The sequence below is a fragment of the Adiantum capillus-veneris genome, chromosome 23, assembly GCF_014529385.1.
Source record: "Adiantum capillus-veneris isolate H3 chromosome 23, ASM1452938v2, whole genome shotgun sequence".
Lineage (NCBI taxonomy): Eukaryota > Viridiplantae > Streptophyta > Polypodiopsida > Polypodiales > Pteridaceae > Adiantum > Adiantum capillus-veneris.
The window spans coordinates 73,355,582-73,380,079 of NC_140953.1; the positions used below are offsets into that span (position 1 = coordinate 73,355,582).

The window sequence follows — 24,498 nt, forward strand, 5'->3', positions numbered from 1 at the left end:
GTAGATTTGCTGGTTTAGGCAACACGAATCACAACATCATGTTGCACTGGCTGACCACCACTCTCCTTAGAATGATTTTGTTACCCGGGTACAAAATGAAAGTTATTTGGATTTGGATTAATATTTTGGATTTGAAATCGATACATGATTATTTTCTATCACGATAATATTTATGGAATTAAACTTGACATTTATGAGATTGACGATGAGTGTGACTAATGATATCTTGATTCATCAGGGTATGACATATACTGCTTATTCTTGTGGTATGGGACACTAGAATAGGCAATATGTGGATGACGGCAGGTATAAGTAATGTTGTTTAAGTTTATGAATTTTTCTTTCAATATGTGATATTACGGACACAAAATACTAACCATTGCTTTTGACAAGTATGAATTGTAGATTCCTATCTTTGCAAAACTGAGGACAGCTGCTTTCTCACGAAGAGGTATGTAATGAAAATTGATATTTTGTTATTTATTGCAGCTGACATGTGGGAAAATCTGACCAAGCTATGTACTATGGCGAAAGATATATATTTTATGTGCATTTTTATTATTCAATTTCTCTTTGTGAGGTATGAACATTATTGTGTCCGATCGGGCAATCTATACTCACTTTAAGCATTCAAGAAATCTATAAATAAATTTGTGCAAGAGGAAAATGCTCACTCTTGCACGGGGGGAGATTGCACCTAGTGCTTGTGTCCTTCTTCTCTTCTCTCTTTTCCTCTCTTCTCTCTCGTTGTGCCGGTGTAGCACTCCGCTCTAGTAGGTGCACCTGAGACTTGCTCTCTCACTCTATCTTGCTCTCTATCTCTCTCGGTTCACATATAGCTCCAATTATGTGCAAGTATGATTAGCATGTATGTAGATCTATTGTTTTATTCCATGAAGTATGTTGTTTTTAGTGTTTTGCAAGGCCTTTTGCACCTCCATTTGTAGCAGGATTCACCAAGAAGCCAGCAGTCCACCCATGAAGAATTTCCAAAACAACATCTAATTCTCCTAAATGATTTTCTCATGTTAAACTGATCATTTAATATGGGGAAGTGCCAGGGGAGAAAAAGCTAGAATATTGGTTAAGCTAGCAGACCGCCACAGTAGGGATCCAAAGGAGGGAAAATAGGGATCCAAAGGGGGGACCATCTGCAAAAGAGCCATGTGCAACAATGGGCTAAAAAGACCCTAAGGTTCAGCCCATTAAGACTTCCAAAATGCTAAGGTTCCAAAATTCAAAGCTTGTGTCCAAAGGTCAACCATAGGGGAATTGGATGCTTTGTGTGTGTCCAAAAAAGTCTTTGTACATCCCTACATAGGAGGGGGCGAGCCTAGCATGTAGGGGATGAGAGAGAAAGACACACACACACACACAAGCTCCCTTTACACAAAGGGAATGAGGGACACATGTCAGCTCCCTAGGCCAGATGCCCACAAGGTGTACCCAATTCCTATTGGATGGCCTTGGAGGTGGACCAATGAGAATTAGGCTAGAGTAAATCTAGTTTAATTAATTTAAAAAACACTTAATAAAAGAACCAATGAGAATTAAGTCCTCTAGAAGACTATTGGACAGTCTCCCAAGGGGTCCAATGAGCATTCAGCAGCCCAATGGCTTGCCTGATTCCTATTGGCCAAGAGGCAAAGGGGTCCAATGAGAGTTTAGTTGAATTATTAGATTACCTAAAGCTCTCACAAAAGGGGAAAGGGGGACACATGTCAGAAGGCTATCACTTATGCTGCTTAATAGTCATTGGCTAGCCCTGGGGAGGTCCAATGAGGGTAGAGCAAGAGCAAATAGCAAGAGGGCTCGCCCACGAGAGAGAGGGGGCTGATTTTTGCAAGGCATTATCACACACACACTCACACAATCTCATGTGTGAAGAAAAGAAGACTATCTCTTCCCAAGCTTTAATGGAGAGCTCATCACCTACTCCAAGCTTGTGAGATAGAAGCCTACATCGACATACTCTTGGCATGTGGATGAAAATCCAACCAAGAGCCAATCTTCAATGCATGCTCATCTCCTCTACCAAGCTAATTACTAAGCTAAGCTATGCTAATATGAGTGATTATGTGAGGATATGTACACCTTTCTCGTAAGATACTCCTTCTTCCTCTCAATCTACTCTCATACCCTGCTAGCTCTCACCATCTTCGAAGGTGTGTGAGGTCTTGGGTCTGAGACCGGGGAATAATTGATGTTGTGTTTGCTAAGTGTTTTGCTTAGTGCATGAAGCTTTCATCTTCATTGCACTAGCTAGTCTTGAAGGAACACAAAGAATTGTATTGTACAATGTCTCTCTTGATGGGAGAAACCATAATACAAAGCCTTTTGGAGGGGGGACCGGCTCCATGCAAATCCGGTCCTCAACTGTTGTCAATTGCTTAATTTCTCTCTCTTTTGAAAGTATTGTTCATGCTATCTAACTAGGTGTTATGCTTTTTGTTGCTCTCTCCACCCAAACACTCTTGTAATTCTCATTAGGAATCTATTCTAATGAAATTCCCACTATGTTCATGCTAATTTCCACTACACACAAGTTTTTAGGCCATTAAATGTTACATTGGTATCAGAGCCCAAGGTTTCTCTTTTCTTGCTCAAGAAGGAAGGTCCTCAAGCTAGTTATAAATGGTTGGTATTATTAATTGCCTGTGAGTAAGTAGAATAGGGATTTTTCAGCCTTGCAGTGCGCCTGCCTTCGTGCAGTTAACGGGGCATCACCGTCGAGAGCTATGGTCTTAATAGTGGAGTCCTACGGGGCTTGCCTACAGCTTAACCACTATTGAGCTATTAGAAGCTTGACAGGAGCCGGTGCTGTTTTGGTGTTGAAAGACCCTCTCTTCTATTCCTTGCAATTAATGGTATTTGAGCCACGGGTACAGTAGCTTGAGTGATTTTTCTAAAGGGGTAAAGAGGAGTAGCAACGAGGGCTTGAAGTGCAAAGTACACCTAAAAAGTTTACACCTAAAATTTGTTAGAATGGCTGACAATAGTAAAGAGAGTGAAATTAATGTTGATAACTTTGATTTTTCTAATGAGCAAGCTACTAATGATGCTCCGATGCTTGTTAACTATCTCGTTTCTAGGCTTCAACGAGCCATGGGCAATCCATCTCTCCAAAGTGAAGTGCAACGGCAGCTCCGTGCTCACGGGATTCTCCAAGCTCATCACCATGACGAGAGAACACCTAGGAAGCCTCCTTGTGAGACTCCCAAAAGAGGTCTCTCTCCGATTCGGGAAGAAGAAGAGAATCCATATGAAGGGCTCAAGAATTTACTTCTTGATGATGCATCTCCTTCCCAAAGGAGAACTCAAGAGCCTCCACCGAAGGAACGAGAAAGAAGTGAGTCTCCCGCCACCTCGGTGAAGATGGATCCACGAAGACGGCGGGCTAAACGCTCTCCATCACCACCAAAGCGGAGAAGACCATCGCACTCTTCTCCACATCATAATTCAAAGAGGGATGATAAAAAGCAAGAGAAGAAAAAGGCGAGAAAGAGGACACCCTCTTCTCCATCTTCTTCATCCTCTTTCTCCTATGAAAGTGATGGTGAAGGCGCCGAAGATCAAGATAAGAAAAAGGCGAGAAAGAGGTCACCCTCTTCTCCACCTTCTTCAAATTCTTCACCTTCTGAAGAAAGTGATGGTGCAACCTTTGAACCATCAAAAAGAAGAGGCCATAAGCAATCCTATGCCGCATGGAAGAGGTCGTCCAAGTTGAAGAAATTCAAAGAGGGAGGGAAGAGCATCTCTTTCCTTACCTATGATGGTACCTTTGGTGCTACGGACAAAGTCTTGGCCTTTATCCAACAATTCGATGCGGCGTTTGGAGATGAGGGCTTCACAGAGTCCTCTAAGCTACGCCATGTAGCTATGCACTTTCAAAAGTCCGCCAGACAATGCTGGTCTAGCCTACGAGCCAACGGTGAAGCTCCACGAACATGGAAATCTTTAAGAGCTTCCATTATGAAGCAGTTTTTGGCCACCAATGCCAAAGACAAAGTACTCACCGAATGGCGAAGCTTAAAGCTCTCTCCCTATGAATCCATCCACAAATATGTAGATAAGTTTTTGGACCTACAACTCAAAGCCACTGTCTTCAAAAAGTTGGATTTTGTAGAGCAAAAGCAACAATTTTGTGCGGGCTTAACCGAAGAAATGGCGGAGTATGTCAACTCCCAAAGGCCACGTACCATATCGGCAGTAATACACCATACTATGGTGGCCTCTCGAATCAATTTCCAAACGGGGGCTAAAAGAAATAATAAGCCCACGGAAAACAAGGGTTCCAACGAGCCTAAGGGGAAGGACAATGTCCAAAAGTCTCCTAAGGGCAAATCCAACAAAGCTAAAGAGAAGGGAGTTTACAAAGGTAAAAACAAACTCTCTCCTAAAGAGCTTGAGCGTTATCACAAGGATAACCGGTGTTTCAAGTGCGGTGAACAAGGGCATCCGTACCGCGCTTGTCCCCAAAAGAACAACCGCCAAGATCCTCCTAGAGCTTCCTTGGTTGAAATCCAAGAGGAGGAGACTCACCAAACTCATGACAAAGGATCTCCTCTATGCCATGCTTGGGGAAAGGTAAGAGAACATGATGCTTTTATTCTCTTTGACCCTGGTTCTACTCACAATTTTATATCTATAGAGTTGGCCACCAAGCTAGACATACAAGCTTACGAGATGGGAGATGTCCTACTCGTAGACAGTGCCTTTAAGGGGCAAGAAGCTTCAGTCACTCCCTTAATCGGGAAATTGAGGCTTCATGTCCAAGGCTATGTGGACAAAGAGGACTTCTTTATCTCTCCTCGCAAGCATGAGGATGTAATCCTAGGGGCACCATGGTTTGATCGCCTGGCTGCCAATGTTAAATTTCCTGAAAGGAGGATCTCCTTTAAGTTCAAGGAAAAAAACATGTATATAGATGCTAAGGGAATGGGTAACACTATCCCCATTGTACATACACCAGCTTTCAACAAGTCAATAAAGAGCTCTATTTCCGTGTACATGATTTTTGTTAAAGATTCTCAAAATGAACCTAATGCTTTAGCAAAAGAAAATAAAAGCAACCAAAAGGAATTAGAGTTATCCAATTTTCTCAAGGGGTTTCAAGATGTTTTTATTGACGACATCCCTTGTGAGCTACCTCCTAAACGAGGTAATGATGACCATGCAATTGAACTTCTTCCAGGAAGTTCACCGCCTAACAAACCTCCTTATAGAGTTTCTCAAGCTCAACAAGAGGAGATTATGCGGCAAGTGCATGAGTTAGTTGAGAAGGGCATGGTTAGGCCTAGCTCATCTCCATTTTGCTCACCTGTGTTATTAGTGTAAAAGAAAGATGGCACATATCGTATGTGTGTCGACTATAGAGCACTAAATAGGATCACTATCAAGAATAGGTTTCCCGTTCCACGGGTAGAAGACCCATTTGATAAGCTACAAGGATCGACCTACTTCAGTAGGATTGACCTAAAAAGTGGCTATCATCAAATAAGGATAGTTGATCAAGACATTGTAAAGACTGCATTTCGCACCACATTTGGTCTTAACGAATACATTTTCATGCCTTTTGGCTTGACCAATGCACCAGCCACATTCAATCGCTTGATGGAGAAGCTGTTCAGGCCTCATCGAACCTTCACTGGAGTGTTCTTTGATGATATTATCATCTACTCTAATTCATTAGACGAACACAAGCAACACCTCCAGGTAATATTTCAAGTTTTAAGAGAGAATAAACTTTATGTTAATCGAAAGAAAAGTGAATTTTTCGTGCAAGAGATTCAGTATTTAGGTCACATTATCTCTCAAGATGGCATCCAAATGGATCCATCCAAGTTAGAGGTAATAAAAGGATGGCCTAAACCAAGGAATCTTCACGAACTAAGAAGCTTTATAGGTATGTGTGCATACTATAGACGCTTCATAGAAAAGTTCTCACAAATTGCAGGACCATTACATGACCTAACAAAGAAAAGCGTTAGGTACACACGGTCTGCTAAGGAGAACAATGCTTTCGAAAAGCTTAAAGACAAGCTTATCTCTCAACCTGTACTTACACTGCCGGATCTCTCAAAACCATTTGAGGTCCAATGTGATGCTTGTGGTGATTGCCTTGGAGCTGTTTTGCTCCAAGAAGGGCATGCCATAGGCTATGAGAGTCGAAGGCTCGACCCTGTTGAGCAAGCTCTAGGCATATATGTAAAGGAACTCCTTGCAGCTCTACATGCCTTAGACTCATGGAAGCACTATTTATTGGGGACTCTTTTCATTCTGCGAACGGATCACCAAAGTCTTAAGTACTTCATGACGCAGACCAAGCTCTCCGACAAACAAATGAGGTAGGCAAATTTCCTTTCACAATTTCATTTTCATATTGCTCACATTGTTGGCAAGCATAATCAAGTAGCTGATGCACTCTCAAGACGGCCGAGAGTGAATGCGGTTTCCATAGCAGCTCACAATGATCTATCTTCAATTATAGATGAGTATGCTATTGATCCCGATTTCAGAGATGTGATTTCAGCCCTTGCATTAGGAAGAAAGAAGAACCATTTACTTTACAAGATGGTTATCTTCTCTACGGCAATAGACTATGAGTTACTAACTCACTATGTGAGAAAGTAATGTATGAATCTCATGCTCCACCTTAAGGGGGACATAGAGGGATTCAGTCTACCTTAAAGGGAATTGAAACATATTTCTATTGGCCTACCATGAAAGTGAACATACAAGAGTATGTTTCTAAATGTGTGGTATGCCAAAAGACAAAATTTGATAGAGGGAAGCAACTTGGATTGCTTCAACCCTTGCCAATCCCTAATTCACCATGGGAGAGCATATCCATGGATTTTATCTTTGGATTGCCTAAGTCTATCCATGGGAATACAGGAATATGGACGATAGTAGACAGGTTCAGTAAACAAGCTCATTTTATACCTGTCAAAAAGACTATCAAAGCCCATCAAATGGCAACCCTCTTCATTTCACAAATTTTCAAGTACCATGGCTTGCCAATGTCCATAGTGTCGGATAGAGATCCTAGAATGACCAATAATTTCTGGAAGGGTCTCTTTGAGAATTTAGGAACAAGGCTAAACTTCTCTTCGGCCTATCATCCACAAACGGATGGCCAAAGTGAAATAGCTAACCTAACCATTCTCGATCTACTAAAAGCCTATGTAACGGAAGTAGATCAAAGATCCCAATGGGAGAAGTACTTACCCTTAGTGGAGTATGCTTACAATAACACTGTACATACTTCCATGGGAAAAGCACCTTTTGAGGTAATTGAGGGGAGATCAAAAAGTCCCTTGCTACTTAAGGTACATGGGAAGATCTTCGCTCTGCAGATGAGTATAGCCGAGACCTACAAGAATCTTTCCAAAAGATTAAGGATGTTATCTCTATCTCACAACAAAGGCAAAAGGCTGTTGCTGACAAGCACAGAAGATCCCAAGCCTTTAAAGAAAATGATTGGGTCTTATTAAAGTTTCCCAAGGCTCGATTAAGGCACACGACGAGCAAGAATCCTACGGGCCACCAAAAGTACTATGCTAAACTAGCAAAAAGGTACTATGGTCCCTTCCAGATTCTTAGGCCAATCAATGAGATGGCCTATCAACTCAAGTTGCCCAATCATTGGCTCATACACAATGCTTTCCATGTGAGCCTATTAAAGCCTTACAAAGGAGAGCCACCTCAAGAACCAACTACTGAAGACCCACCGGAGACCGAGGACCAAGAGGAGGTGCTGCAGCCCGAGTCCATTCTCCGACATGAAGACAAGGTACTAAGAGGCGGTAAGACTATCGGACGATATCTTATTAAGTTTAAGAATTATCCTTTTGAAGATGCTAGATGGATGCAAGGCTAGGCCAGGTGCTTGTCCACTATGAAGACATCCAATCAAGTTCGCATAAGGTTGACTTATGACAAGTTGACAACCACTGTCAAAAGTGTTCATTGTAGAACTCGCAAGACAAGGTGTGTTGGCCAAATGTGTAGATTTCAGTCCAAATTTTTGAATAGTCTCTGCAATAAACTTCGGTTTTCAAAGGAATGAAATACCTTTTGTGCGGCTCCTTTGAATCTGAATGCCAAGACACAATGTGTTCTTCATCATATTGATGTGTCCAACAATCATCTTCAGTATGGACTTTTTTGTTGCAGTAAGAACATTACTTATTTGAAAATTTGAGACGAGAGAAAATATTACCATGACGGCTACCTATGCGGTTTTCTCGTTGAAATGGATGCATTTAAGAATTAAAAACTCGTTCCCTCTATTGATTGGCGGGAGTTGGATGAGCTTGCCAGGTCCACCATCATGCTAACTTTGTCAAAGAATGTGTACTTCAATGTGAACATGGAAAAGACTAGTTATGAGATGTGGAAGAAGTTATGTGACATGTATGAGAAGCAAAGTGCAGCATCACATGTTTATTGGATGAAAAAGTTAGTTGATTTGAAGATGGATGAGGGCACACCCATGTGCAACCATCTCAATGAGTTCAACACAATTTTCAGTCAGCTTTCTGCGCAGGGAGTCAATTTTGACAATTCGGTCAAAGCAATGTTCTTGCTAATTACGCTACTAGAAAGTTGGGATACTTTTCGCACAGCCATAAGTAACTCAACACCTCCTGATGGTTTAACATGTGCTGATGTTGAGGGGAGTTTTCTTACTGAAGAGGTTAGCAGGAAGAATCTTGATACTTCTCGTGGTACTAGCAATGCTCTCGTTGTTCGTGGTCGATCACAAGAAAAGGGCAAGCAGAATCAGAGAGGAAAATCTCGTAGAAAATCACGTGGCCGAAAAGACATCGAGTGCTATCATTGTCACAAAAAGGGTCATATGAAGAAAGACTGTCGAAAGTGGAAACAAGAGAAAGGTAAAGACAAGAAGTCGGAAGAAGGCAAGACTAAGGAAAGTAGTATAAAGATTGAAGAGATCAACAATGTTTTTGTTGAAGATTCTGATGGAGATATTTATCTCACATCTGCCATGGATTCAACATTTTTGGTTTCCACTGATGACTATGCTTTACAGGATTGGGTTATTGACTGAGGTGCATCATTTCATGTGACTCCTCACAGAGAGTGGTTCAGTACATATGATGCAGTCCGTAAAGGTCGTGTTCGTCTTGGCAATGATTTTGCTTGCGACATAGTTGGTGTCGGCAATGTGCAGCTGAAATTTCAGAATGATTCTTCATTCATGCTCAAGAATGTGAGACATGTGGCGAAGCTTACCAAAAGCTTGATTAGTATAGGACAATTGGATGACACATAATATTATTGCACATTTGGTGATAGTTCGTGGAAGATCACCAAAGGTTCTTTAGTGGTAGCACATGGTTCAAAGTCTAGGACTTTGTACATGCTACATGTATCCAATGTTAAGAACCATGTAATTTGTGTAGCCGAGCAGCCAAGTGTTTCTTTGTGGCATCGCCGGTTAGGACATATGTCTCAAAAGGGAATGAAAATCTTATCTCATTTTGGTTATGTGCGTGGCTTCAATTTCTCTGACTTTTCAGTTTGTGAGCGTTGTCTTTATGGTAAACAAACACAGTCACCACACAAAAGGGGAAGCACTCGAAAAAGTGAGCCATTAGAGTTAGTGCATAGTGATGTCTGTGGACCTATGCCTAACGTATCCATGGGAGGTTCATTGTACTTTGTTACATTCATTGATGACTTCTCAAGTATATCCTTTCAGGAAGAAGGACGAAGTTCTTTCAAAATTTCAGAATTTTGTGGCATTAGTGGAGAATCAGTCTGGCTTGAAAAGTGCTTGAGGTCAGACAATGGTGGTGAGTATGTCACTAAAGCCTTTTAAATTTTTTTTGATTCCAAAGGCATCAAAAGAGAGTTGACTGCTCCATATAACCCTCCCCCAAAATGGTGTACTGAGAGGATGAATCGTACCATACAAGAAAAGTTACGTAGCATGTTGTCTAATGCAGAGTTGCCTAATGGATTTTGGACAAAAGCGTTAGGAACTGTTGTCCATCTTATTAATAGATCTCCTAACAAGGCTTTAGATGAGAAGGTACCTGAAGAGCTTTGGTCTGGGAAGCCACCTTCTTACAAGCATCTTAGAGTCTTTGGCTATGAAGTGTATTGCCATGTTCCAAAGGAGTTTCGAAGCAAGTTGGCTCCTAAGTCAAAGAAATGCATATTTCTTGGCTATGGCAATCCTGGCGAGATGGGATTTTGGTTATGGGATCCTGAAGCTAAAAAGATAGTTCACAGTAATGACGTATACTTTAATGAAAAAAGATGCATAAGAAGCCTGTGCATACAGTGGAGGTCAGGAGAGTTATCTTCCAAGAAGATGGAATTGTCCACAACAGGGCTGAAATGCCTAATGTCAGACAACAAGTACAGAATCTTGCTGCAGTACAAGATGTTGCTAAGGGACAACCGGCTCAAGTAGTTATTAGAAGGTCTACAAGAGTTTCAAGGCCTCCTGATAGATTTACTCCCTCATTGGACTACATTATGTTGACAGATTGCGGAGAGCCTTTCTGCCATGTCAATGGATGACAAGGCAAAGTGGGAGAAAGCTATGCAATCAGAAATGGACTCGTTGCATAAGAATCAAACTTGGAAGTTGGTTTGGTTGCCTAAAGGTAAAAAGGCATTACCATGCAAATGGGTGTACAAGCAAAAAATTACACCTCATGATAATAAACCCAAGTACAAGGCACGACTTGTTGCTAAAGGATTTAAGTAGCAGTAGGGTATTGACTTTGATGAGATCTTTTCTTCGGTTGTCAAGATGACTACTCTGTGGTGTGTACTTGCGTTGGTTAATAAAGACGACATGGAGCTTGACCAGACGGATGTCAAGACAGTGTTCTTACATGGTGATCTTCAAGAAGAAGTTTATATGTAGCAGCCAAAAGGTTTTGTTGAGAAGGTCAATGAAGACTTGGTGTGTCAGTTAGAAAAGACTCTTTATGGTTTAAAACAGTCATCAAGGGAGTGGTATCGTGAATTCTACTCGTTCATGCTCTCTCAAGGCTACCAACGTAGCAATATAGACCATTGCCTCTATACTAAGCGAGCTAATGATGGTAGTTTGCTGATTTTGGTCCTTTGACACGGGTGAAGCAAGCCATATCCTTGGCATGTGCATTAAGCGAGATAGATGCAAGAAATTGCTCTATTTGTCTCAATCTCAGTGCATTGCTAAAGTGCCCAAGCATTTAAATATGGAGAAGGGGAAGGCATTGAGTACTCCATTGCCTCCATATGTGAAACTTTCTAAAAATGATTGCCCTAAGTCTGAAGGGGAAAAGGTTGAAATGACACAAGTGCCTTATTCATCTGCAGTTGGGAGTTTGATGTATGCTATGATTACTACACATCCTGATATTGCTTTTGCAGTGGGAGTTGTTAGCAGATATATGTCAAATCCAGGCAAGAAACATTGGGAGGCAGTGAAAGGGGTTATGCGATATTTGAATGGTACAAAAAACATGTGCATTTACTTTGGAAGAAAGGAAGCATGTGTAATTGGTTACACGGATGCAGATTATGCAGGAGACTTGGACAAAAGAAGGTCCACTTCAGGCTATGTTTTTGAATTCACTGGAGGTGCAGTTTCATGGAGATCTCATTTGCAAGATTGTCTTACCTTGTCTACTACAAAGGCTGAATATGTTGCAGCTTCAGAAGCTTGCAAGGAAGCTATATGGCTTGGTCGGCTGGTGGGAGACTTGGGAATCAATGTTGAGATGCCTGTGTTACATTGTGATAGCCAAAGTGTTATACAATTGGCAAAGAATCCAGTGTTTCATGCAAAGAAAAAGCATGTGGATGTGAAGTATCACTTCATTCGTGAGGTGCTTGAGGACAAGCGATTGCATCTTGCCAAGATTCACACCACTGAAAACCTTGCTAATCTTCTAACAAAGGGCTTACCTTCAGAGCGGTTTGCACATTGTCGGGCACTCATGGGCATTGGGTAGATGATCATGGTCATTGTCTACCTGTACTGTATATATATATACATTGTCACCCCAGCTTAAAGGCACATTGTCCTTTAAGTGGGAGGTTGTTGGGGTGGTAAAGCCCAATGTGCCGCGCCTAAGTGTTGGGCGGCCGGAGACTACCGGAAACTAACACTCACCATTCATTCTACATAAAAGAATAAGGACTCATAACCCTAACACTATTGTGTTTGGAGTCCACCCAAAACCTGTGTCTCCTCTCTTCTCCATTGCTGCACACACGCTCTCGCACGCGCTCTTCAAAAACAACATACTTCACGGCATAAAACAACAAATCTGCATACCTGATATTCATACTTGCACATAATTGGAGCTATACACAAACCGAGAGAGACAGAGAGCGAGATAGAGTGAGAGAGCGCGTGTAGATACACTTCCTAGAGCGGAGTGCTACACCGACACTACGAGAGAGAAGAGAGGAAAGGAGAGAAGAGAAGAAGGACACAAGCACTGGGTGCAATCTACCCCCGTGCAAGAGTGAGCATTTTCCTGTTGCACGTATTTATTTATAGATTTCTTGAATACTCAAAGTGAGTATAGATTGCCCGGCTGGATACAATAATTTTCATAGCTCACAAAGAGCACTTGAATAATAAAAATGTACATAAAATGTATATCTTTTGCCATAGTCCATAGCTCGGTCAGTTTTTTCTAAATGTTAGCTGCAATAAATAACAAAATATCAATTTTCATTACAAATCCAATGGGGTTATTAAATCGTCAGTCTTCTCTCATTTGGCATCTTGTTCTTCTCTTTGTTGTGCTTTGTGCTTTAAGACATCATGTATATGCTACCGAAAAGACCCAGCTAGCTCAGCTTCTTCCTCCGCCTGCTTGCGTCGATGTCTATTTGTCTTCTTCAGCTGCTCGGCTTTGACCTTTTTGAGCTTTTTGTCAAGTTCGATGTCATCGTCGTCAGCTTCCTCCGAGTCAGCTTCTTCCATTTCTTCTTTTTTGTAGCTAGCTTTGCTAGCCGTTCTTCCCTCAACCACTGAGCTTCCTCAATAAATCCCTTGGTTCTGTGGTATTAGGTCTAAAGTGTGAATTTTTGTCCGTACTTCCAACATCATCTTATCTTGCAAGTTCATAATTGTTTGGATCACTAAACAGATAATCTCGAGGTACATGGTCAGGCACAAGACAATTGAAGCAAAGGTGATCCCTTATTTCCCTCCTATGTAACATGGCCTCTCTAGTCTGAGAATGGGAAGATCTAGCCTCATCCTCTACTTGAGGGCTTTTACTACCAATAGATATTTTGAGCTCAATGGGTTTAAGGGACTACATGATGTTCCTCGAGAGCATGGTAGAGCTCCTACTCCAACTATGTTTCCACATATGAAACCTTTATTGTAGGCACTAATGCCAAGGGAGTTTGTCCCCCCTTTGGGAAGACCCGTCCTTGTTCCATGGTTGTTTTTTCATATCCCTCCTAGTCCCACCTTGGATTATGTACCCATCCTTCCATTGTTTGACACTTTGAACATCACACAATATATATATTAGTTTTGGTTTCCATAGACTTGGTCTATCTTTATAACCGAAATGTGTCAATCACGAAGTTTATGTATTTGAAGAGACCGTGTGTGAATCACACAATGTTGTGCCTTCAAATCAGTAGCAATGCATTAAAAAAGATATATAAAGCACATTGTGAAACATTGCAAATCTTGGGGGGGAGGGAAGAGAGAGAGAGAGAGAGAGAGAGAGAGAGAGAGGTTTGCGGAGTGATTGAGGGAGTGGGTGTTCAATCCAAAATGTTGTCTACAATACAAGTGTCACAGAGCGTGTGTTTAGTTTGCAGAGTTGGGGACAAAATGAAGGGAGTGCAAGGGGGGTTGAGACAAGAGGGACATAGAATGTAGATATAGAGGGAAAGCGACTGGAGAAGGAGAGAGAGTAGTTTGTTCTTTAATGGAGGGAGAGATAGAGGGTTAGGGTTTTGGACATAGCATAGCAAGTGAAGGGTTAGGAGGGAGAACAATAGGGATTTAGGGTTAGGGTTCTCACTTTAGGGTTGGAGCAAAAATATATTTTGTTTAAGAATCTGCTCGTTGGATTAAAAAAAAACTCGCAAAAAATGCCTGTCAAAAATTTCCCCCAATACTAGAAAGGTTATATCTTACACACACATACGCACTTACACACACTCTCAAAGGAGAAGATAAATTTTAATGGCGTAGGAACAATCCCGAGATACCTCAAAGATCTATCTGACAAGTCTTGATGAACTAAAGACCTTGTACTCAATTGGGTGATATAAAAGCGATTCTATTTTTCTCTTCTTGTTCACACACATAGCGCACGCACATAGACACACACACATGAAAATAATTTCTGATGTCATAGGAACAATTCCAAGAGACTCCAAAGACATCTTGAACTCAAGACCTAGTCAAGTGGGAAATGGGACAATCAATTTGCCACTCTTGAATGATGAAAAGTTTATCCCATTTTCTTCTTATTACTCTCTCTCTCTCTCTCTCTCTCTCTCTCTCTCTCTCTCTCTCTTGCGCGCGTGCACACACACAATCACAAAAATGAGAATTCTCACTTCCTTGGAAAACTGCCTAGAGACCTCAACGATCTATGGACGAGTCTTGAACTTACGCTGTTTACACACTGGTTGCCCAATTTTGGGCACGCAGACGTGGAGGCCAGTCAACAAAAAAGTGTTGGCTGCAAAAAAGTGATGCTGGACAAATTTATGGACAGCCGCGTCCAAGGATGGGTTGGCATTGACGAACTGCTGCCATCTCAACAAGGCAGAAGCATCAAACCAATAATGTAAGGGGTGGAGCTGAAATCGCCCTCGCTTTTAAAAATAATGCCCACCCGCAAAAATGATGGGTAGGCATAGCGGCAATTTGCAAATGCCCTTATTTTTAAGACCTGAGACTCAAGAGATATCACTGGGGCCGGGTAGCCTCACCTATATCTCACACGGGCATGGGAGGAGATGGGATCTATGGTGGGATGCTTGAGCATCGTAGATCTCGGGCAAACTTAGGCAATGTAAACTCGGATACAAACTCGTCTGCCCCCCCCCCCCCCCTCTCCCTTTTGGAGGATTGAACCCACAACCCGGGGGATGAGAGCAAACGTATCGGGGCGAGATAAAGTAAACTCAAATACTTTGTAAATTCAAGTGCCCGAGTTTACTTTTGGGACAAGATCTACGACGCCTGCTTAATGTGGGGCCCTAGATTGAGGGAGCCTTCGATCCCATCTCCCATGAAGAGGGGTAGTGCCTGTGATGTCGTCATATCACTATGATGATAGCAGAGAAAGAGAGAGAGATAGGCTGCGCACATGCGTGCCGCCAGCCGGTAGCTACGTCCCCCCTTCACCGAAGGGTCGTATGGCACGCTTTGCGCACATGCACTGGCGGTGGTAGCTTAACCGGCCCAGAACCGGACGTACGTTTGCGCACATGCATCAAGACCGGCCCAGGATTGGCCAAGTGTTCGTCAACCCACGATTCCGCTTATTGTTCCGCCCTCAGCAAGTCCTGCAGTCAAATCCTACAAAGGCCATTAAAGCTGAATGCGCAACCACAGTACCCTGCTGCACGTTATGAGCATCCGCTGAGCGTACATATGCTAATAATGGAATGGCACCGCTTCCACACCGTTGCAAACGGCTAGGGGAGGGGCATTGCTTTCCGGTTACTGCGGCCAAACCAGGTTCTACAAGCGGTAAGCTACGCTCCAAAATCGTGGTGGGCGTCGCTAGAATCTTCACCAAACGGCGTTCTCTTTTGGGTGCCGCACCCTAACAGAGAGAAGAAGAAGAAGAAGAAGAAGAGAGTTTTAACGTCGTAGGAAACCATCCCAAGAGGAAAGAGAAAGAGAGAGAGAGAGACAGCGATGGGAATGGGATTTTGAAATGTAAAGATGAAACGATCTTTTGAATTTGTTTTGGATAAGAGAGAGAGAGAGAGAGAGAGAGAGAGAGAGAGAGGGGGCCATGGTCGCGCAGAGCATCTATGTTTCTCAATCGCTTCCTTTTGTTGCATCGACGAGAAAATTGAGCTGTTTGAAAGTAAACCCATTGATCTTGTTACAAAGGAGGAGGCCATGTGGGCAACATTCATGTCTATTTGTGAGGAGAAGGCCTACAAGGAAGTGGTCCTCTCTCCAAATCAATGCTGCCCAAGACACAGATACTCAGGCCGGCCCAACTTCTCCTGCAGCTTCCATCGAACTTGGCCTCACTACCTTCAAGAAAGGCAGGGTAGGCGGTGTGCTTCTGTTCTTTTCATTTCTTTCGTCTCTGGGAACTAAGTCCAGATTAATAAATTTCTGGCTGCATGTTTTTATCAAGCTGTTGAGGTTCAGATTGTAACTTCTTTCTGTAGCTCCCATGTCGTGGAAGCATTCAGGATAAGTTGGGGCGTAGCACTGTTTACAAATAAGCCATTTTTGAACAGTGATACATGTGTTGAGTACAATGTGCCCATATTTGCATGTCTCATGATGAAACAAGCAAAATAAAGTTTATTTACTGAGTCTCATGTCTCATGTATCCTAATCTTGGCTTGCTATCTATGTACAAGTGTGGTCTCAGTTGTTGGGAGAGACACTATTCTACCCCACTCTAGTGAGAGGTTAGGTCATATGTTCCACTCATAGTGGTGGCCGTGCTTAAGCGGTTACAGGAGATTGCAGAGTCCCCTGTATATCAAGAGGAGGGCTTTGATTACTCTACTGGCTATGCTTCTGCTTGAGATAGAGGAGCATCCTTGTGGCTTCTAGGTCATTGCTTTGCTTAGGCCCATGGAGTTCTTGGGCTGATCCTTTGAGGGCAGGCTCCCTGAGGGTTGATGTGTTGTTGGTGGAGTATCCTCAAAGACAAGGCGATGTCTTTATGGGTCATTGGATACTTTATGGGATATGATAAACCCAATCACCCTTCACAATGAAAACCAAGAGGGTGACAAGAAGTAGACTTTCACCATACAAGCCTACTCCAGGCATTATCAAACTGGCACTCAGTCATACGCCTCCAACTCTATTAGTGTGGTTATGCTTAGCGTAGGAGGACAACATCTCATTTGGGATTTGGCATAGAGATTTGGTGAGATGGATGAAGGACATGCTTTGAGCACAACGTAGGAGCTATCGAGTCCCTTGGCGCGCCATAGTGCTCTCTGATCATGCCCTAGTTTCTTCACATTTGAGATTTGAGACTTCCTCTATGCCTAGACGAGGATCGCGCGTCCCTGACTTGGTGTTACAGGATGATCCTTTGTTTCAAACGATTAAGGATGTATGGTCACACACTAGTTTTGCAGATCCAGCGACCCTTTGACTACATGCATCATTGTGTCTTCTTTGGCTTGTCGGCAAACAACTGTAGAGAGGCGACGAACTCTATTTTGCAGAGATCTAGAGTTATGGGATCGATAAGATGCATTCGTTGTCAGCCTGAGGAGTTTCTAGGAGATGAGCTTTTGGGTGAGCACAAGGTTGACACCAGAGAGACTCTTAGTCACATTCAGATTGAAAAATCTGAATTCGCCTATCATGCTTCGGTTTGACATGGATATTCAAAGCCGATAGGATGAATGACGGTTTCTTTGCACATTTCAGGGAGCTTCTCAAGGGGGTGTTTATTAGGACCTTACGAGATTTTGCAGGTAGGTTACACATAGATCCTGATGAGGTCCTTGACATATCTTCAGATCATTTCGAGCATTTGTTTACTATGGATCAGCTGATTGATGATATTGTGCATGCTAGAGAGGAAGTTTGGTCTCATGTTCAGCTTGTGGTTATGAAGGTTATGTGTTACACTTTACTAGCCCCTTTCACTTTGTAGGAGATGCATGATGCAATGGATGGCCTCGATGGTGCCTCTTGAGAGGACGGGTTGACTCGACACTAGTTTTGGGATGTACTCAGCCCCGTTATACTTTCTGGCTTACAACACATTTTTGACATAGGAGAGATGCTTGCCACTATGTGTTTGGAACTCATTTCTGTTATACCGAAAGGTGGAGATGCATCGTCCCTCTGACAGTGGAGGTTGATCACTCTCTGTCTTCCCTATATAAGATCTTTGCTCGCATGTTTATTATGCGTTTGTTGCGTTGACAAAGACAAGATCATTTGCCTTTTTCACTCCAAGCCGATGATTCCTCTTCTTGGAAGCAATGACTCCACAATTGCTCCAAGCATGAGGTACTAACTGGCTGGTTGAGAATATAGATCGCCAATCTTTGAAGCTCAGGGCCATCATAGCTATAGTCCTCCCACCATAGCTCTGGACCTATCTTCCTGCGATCAATCTGAGCATCTGGACTGCCAAATGACCCCCGCATCTCTCTGTACTGTCTCAATTGATCTTTGACAATGCGTCGCCAATCTCTGTCTAGAACCATCTTGTTTAAGATCTCTGTAAATTGGTTCAGGACTTCTCTATCTGTCTCTTGCCCTGCATTTTGGAACTCTGGATCCACCATGTATGTTGCCCCTTGTAAAGGAGAGGCATATGAATTCCACCTCGAGTTGCAAAGTGCGTGGATCTCCTTATATCGCTCTGCTTTCGGCTCAAGCTGTGCAAGCTGCTCGATCATGCAGTCCATTGCCTCATAAACCTTTCCAATGCAAGGGTCCATGCCATCCAGAACTCGAAGAAAATGAATCACCGGTTTTACCTGTGCGTCCAGACTCTTGAGCTCCTTCCAGAACTCAAGATCCTCTGCCTTATCCCTGCACAAAATCCCTGCAACTGTCTTTGCATAGGGGGAGGTGGTGAACTTATCAGTGATGAAGACCTGTCGGACCGTATTTTGACAATCAGACAACTTGAAGGAGTACGAGCGGAAGTGCGACGCGAGAGAGAGTGCGAGAAGAAGAGCACGACGATATGGTGAACTCGCTCTGCTGTAATGTGTAGAGCATAGTGAGTTCTTATTAGGTTTTTACAAAAGAATATGTGTACATACCTGGCGGCCTGCCCACTTACCTGGGCGACCACATTGGGCTTTATACCCCAACAACCTCCCACTTAAAGTCCAATGTGGTACTTTAAGTGTGAGAGAAGCTACTATACAAGCTAATATACAAGAGATGTAGAGAAGTGATGTACTACCCTACACCTAACTGCTTGCGAAAATGCGCAAAGCTCTCTGAGGAAAGTCCTTTTGTAAGTAGATCAGCAGGATTTTCTGTGGTGTGAACTTTGACAAGCTGAAGTTGCTTATCCTCGAGCATTTCCCTGATGAAATGATACTTCACATCCACATGCTTTGTTTTTGAGTGATAAACTGGATTGCGAGCCAATTGTATAGCACTTTGACTATCACAATATAACACAGGCATCTCTTCTTTGATTCCCAAGTATGTTACTAGTCGATTAAGCCAAATTGATTCTTTGCATGCCTTTGATGCTGCAACATATTCAGCCTCTGTAGTAGACTGAGTAACACAATCTTGTAATCTAGAACGCCATGATACTGCTCCACCAGCCAATGTAAAGACATACCCTGACGTAGACCTTCGGTTGTCTAAGTCACCTGCATAATCTGAGTCTGTAAAACCCTTTACACTTAGCTCCTGACTCCCATAGCATATACGCATACTCTTTGTAGCTTTTAGGTATCTCAATATTCCTTTCACTGCCTCCCAATGTTTCTTGCCTAGGTTTGACATGTATCGACGTACTACTCCCACTGCAAATGCAATGTCTGGGCGAGTAGCAATCATTGCATACATCAAACTACCCACTGCAGACGCATATGGAATCTTATCCATTTCAGCCTGTTCTTCCTCAGACATAGGACAATCTTGTTTGCTAAGTTTCACATATGGTGGCAATGGAACACTCAATGCCTTTCCCTTCTCCATATTGAAACGTTGCAAAACCTTGTCAATATACTCTGTTTGAGATAACCAAATCAACTTCTTTGATCTGTCTCTCTCAATGCGCATACCAAGTATATGACTTGCCTCACCCATGTCTTTCATGTCAAACGATTTTGCCATCTTTGACTTCAAAGCTGAAATTTCTTCCAAGTGCTTGCCAGCAATCAACATGTCATCCACATACAAAATAAGGATCAGCCAACTGCCATCCTTAGCCTTCTTTGTGTATAGACAGTGATCGAACTCACTACGTTTGTAGCCTTGAGAAAGCATAAACTTGTGGAATTTATGGTACCATGCCCTCGGTGATTGTTTTAAGCCATAAAGACTCTTTAACAACTGGCATACCCAATCTTCCTTACCTTTCTCAACAAACCCTTCTGGCAGCTGCATGTAAATTTCCACATCTAAATCACCATGCAAGAACGCTGTCTTGACATCCATTTGGTGCAACACCAAATCTAATATGGCAACCAATGCAAGAAAGCATCTCAATGTAGTCATCTTGACCACCGGAGAGAAGACTTCATCAAAGTCAATGCCTTGTTCTTGCTTAAAGCCCTTGGCAACAAGCCTTGCTTTGTACTTTGGCTGACTATCATGAGCGGTGATCTTATACCTGTAAACCCATTTACAGGGTAGAGCCTTTTTGCCCCGTGGTAATTTAACTAGCTTCCATGTCTGGTTTTTATGCAGAGTTGTCATCTCTGACTGCATGGCCAATTGCCAATTCCCGGAGTCCTTCATTTGCACTGCTTCCTTGTAACATGAAGGCTCATTGCAATCAGTTAACATGACATAGTTCATAGATGGAACAAACCTATCAGGAGGTCGCGTGATACGTTCAGATCTACGCACAATAGGTGGCTCAGGCTCAGCCACAACCTGTGGTTCCACTCTATCCTGTCCTTGCTCCTCTTGAGCCCTGACATTATGTCTTGCACGTGTAGGTCCATCTTCTTGGAAGACAACTCTTCTAATCTCCTCAACCCTCTCTGGTTTAGAATGATATTTGGATTCATTAAAGTGAACATCATTGCTGCGGACAACCTTTTTGGATTCGGGATCCCAAAGTCTGTACCCCATCTCACCAGAATTACCATAGCCTAGAAAGATGCACTTTCTACTCTTTGGCTCAAGTTTGTTCCTAAATTCCTTTGGAACGTGAGTATATGCCTCACAGCCAAAGACTCTGAGATGCTTGTATGAGGGCATTTTACCTGATCATACGATCTCTGGCACTGAATCCTTCTGCAAAACCTTGCTAGGAGATCTATTTACAAGATGAACAGCTGTTGATACAGCTTCAGCCCAAAACCCATTTGGCAGCTGTGCATTAGACAACATACTTCTGACCTTCTCTTGTATGGTCCTATTCATCCCTCAGCAACACCATTTTGAGGAGGATTGTAAGGAGCAGTAAGTTCACGTTTTATACCTTTTGACTCACAAAAGTCCTGAAAGGCCTTTGAAACATACTCTCCACCATTGTCAGTGCGTAAGCATTTAAGCTTCTTGCCACTCTGATTCTCCACAAGTGTCACAAACGTTTTGAAAACACTAATCGCTTCATCCTTGTGCTTGAGAAAGTAAACCCATACTTTCCTCGAGTAATCATCTATAAATGTCATAAAGTAAGAAGCTCCCCCTAGAGATAGGTTAGGCATAGGTCCACACAAATCACTATGAACAAGTGCCAACTGTGTATCTCTTCTACTGCTTCTATGCTTATGTGGCTGCTGTGTTTGCTTACCATACAGACAATGTTCACAGAATTCAAAATCATTAAATGAAAAGCCAGGCAAATAATCAGAACGAAACAAGATTTCCATTCCCTTCTTGGACATATGTCCTAACCGGCTATGCCACAAAGAAACGTTCGGCTGCTCGGTTACATTGATTACATTTTTAGAGACATTTGATACATAAATCATGTAAAGTCCTCCAGACTTTACTCCATGTGCTACTGTCATAGAACCCTTGGATATCTTTCACATGTTCTGTCCAAAAGTGGTGACGTAGCCAGCATCATCAAGTAAACCTGTGCTGATCAAGCTCTTTGTAATTGCGGGAACATGTCTCACATTCTTTAGCGTGAAAGAAGAGCCATTCTGAAACTTCAATTGAACATCTCCAACACCTAAGATCTCACATGTCTGCCCATTGCCTAGCCAAACATGATCTTTAGTGGTCACATAAGAAGTAAACCACTCCTTGTTTGGAGACACATGAAGTGATGCCTCTTAGTCTATAATCCAGTCACTCAGTGCATTTCCATCAGATGATGTAAGAAGAGCTGAGTCCATTGTATTCTTCAAGAAGTAGATGTCTCCTGACACTAGACTGTCATCCTCTGCAACAGTGTTTGTCACATTTATTTCTTGAATCTTCACTGAGGACTTGTTCTTCTCACCATGATCTTCAGCTTTCTCTTTGCCTTTTTCTGCTTTCCATTCTCTGCAGTCTCTTTTCATGTGACCCTTCTTGCTACAATGGTAGCATTCTATGTCACTCTTGCCTTTAGCACTGCGGGACTTGCTACGAGACTGATTCCTCTTTCCACCTTTGTACTTTTCTTTGGTCCTTCCCCTGACAACTAAGGCTGTTCCTTTGCCTTTGTCCATTGTCTTTCTATTGGTTTCTTCAGGAAGCAGACTTCCTTCTACACCTGCTATGTTCAAACCATCTGGAGGTGCAGAATTACTCAAAGCTGTGCGAAAAGTGTCCCAACTTTCCGGCAATGTGATCAACAGGAACATAGCTCTAACAGGCTCATCAAACTTGACACCTTGAGCTGACAACTGACTATAGATTGTGTTGAATTCATTCAGATGATTGGACATAGGTGTCCCTTCTTTCATCTTCAAGTCAACAAGCTTTTTAAGCCAGTATACCTGTGAAGCTGCACTCTGCTTCTCATAAAGATCACTCAGCTTTAACCATGCTTGATAAGCCGACATCTCGTCTGCTACATTGAAGTAAACGCTTTCTGCCAAAGTCAGTATAATGGTAGAAAGTGCCAATTCATCCATTTCGCCCCATTCATCTTCGTCCATATCTTCTGGTTTTATCCCCTTGAGCTTTATAGGTTTTATCTGCTTCTTTTGTACCAACACGTGCCAAATCTACTTCTTCCACAATGGGAAATTGGTTCCATCCAGCTTCTTGATATTGTAAAGAGCAGTGTCCTGTGATCCAGCCATAGCTACGCTTCACAATAGTTTACTTTCCTGGGAAAAATTCGGCAGAGTTTCCCCTGTAAACTGACCTCTGAACCAATATCAACCTGATGAACTAGTGGATGTCGCCTACAGTCTGTGTGTAGATGCGCCCGTGTCGTATGTGACACGCCTTCAAGAACTGTGAGCCGTCCTTCGATGTGTAGACTGTCACAAATCAACACTCTGGGAGTGTCGATATCCTCAGCACCTGTAGTCGTAGGCCGAAAACCCCAAATTTGTAGAGTCGGATCTGCACCCGTCGAGACCACGTAGTCGAAAATGGCCTGCGCAGACCTTTGTCGAAGCCGAACGGTGGCCGAGATGACCTCAGAATTAAATTCTGGGAACACCGAGCCCACGAGATTTGGGGCCGTGTCTTCGCTTGTCGAATTTCACTCCAATCTGAGTTGGTGACTCTAGCCTCCTGCAGTGTTGCCCCGAGCCTCGATCTGAGCTCTGATACCAGTTGAAGGAGTACGAGTGGAAGTGCGACGCGAGAGAGAGTGTGAGAAGAAGAGCACGACGATATGGTGTACTCGCTCTACTGTAATGTGTAGAGCATAGTGAGTTCTTATTAGGTTTTTACAAAAGAATATGTGTACATACCTGGCGGCCCGTCCACTTACCTGGGCGACCACATTGGGCTTTATACCCCAACACAGCCTGCGCACAAGAAGAAAGTTGAATGCGAAGCGGGTGTCTGAATACTTTAGAAGCACTTTGCCGCCCGACCTCTTGATGTACTAGGTCTGAACCAAGTTGTGATTGTTGATGAAAGTAACAATCTTTACTTCATCAGCAATGACTTGAGCAATCCATTCTAGCTTTCCGATGTCTTTTAGAAGGTTGGTCAAGTAGTGTGCCACGCAAAAGCACACTGTCACGTGCGGATAGTGGCCCTCTGCAATAGCTGCTGCTGCCCTGTTTGATGCTTCCCCATTTGTGACAAAGGCCACCACGTGTTGCTCACCGATCGTTTCTATGGCCGCTGTCCACTCTGCAGAGAGGACATCGGCAGACTTGCCACTCTCGATGGCATCGTGAGAGTGCACAAAGTACATCTCTCCACTCAAGTATGCGACAAGGCCATGGATAGATCTCTTCCTTGTATTGCGAAAGCGCGAAGCAGAGGCTGCCGAGAGATGCGCGCGGTGAAGGAGTGCAGGATTGGGCCAGATGGCAGATGCAGCCAGGCGTGGGTGCAGGAAGGGGGTAGCGCTAGGGATCGAAGTTTCTGAGAGAGAGAGAGAGAGGCTCGTACGTTTTTGGGAAAACTCAATAATTGAGTTTTAGGCTTTCCCACTTTTGCTATAAGTGACTTTAAAAAATGTGTCCAGGTTCGATGTGAATCTGGACAAAGTATAAAAATGTACA

The 24,498-nt window shown here is 43.0% G+C and overlaps 1 protein-coding gene across 1 annotated transcript in view; it reads left to right on the forward strand.

The window, feature by feature from the left end:
• Positions 1–15,955: 15,955 nt before the first annotated feature.
• The window catches only part of LPA1 (tetratricopeptide repeat (TPR)-containing protein), a 108,738-nt gene continuing 100,195 nt past the window's right edge, over positions 15,956–24,498 (forward strand). The window contains exon 1 of the mRNA XM_086497226.1: positions 15,956–16,268. Within this exon, the coding sequence (XP_086353352.1) occupies positions 16,002–16,268 (267 nt within the window). The 5' untranslated portion in view covers positions 15,956–16,001. The remainder of the gene's footprint in view (positions 16,269–24,498) is intronic.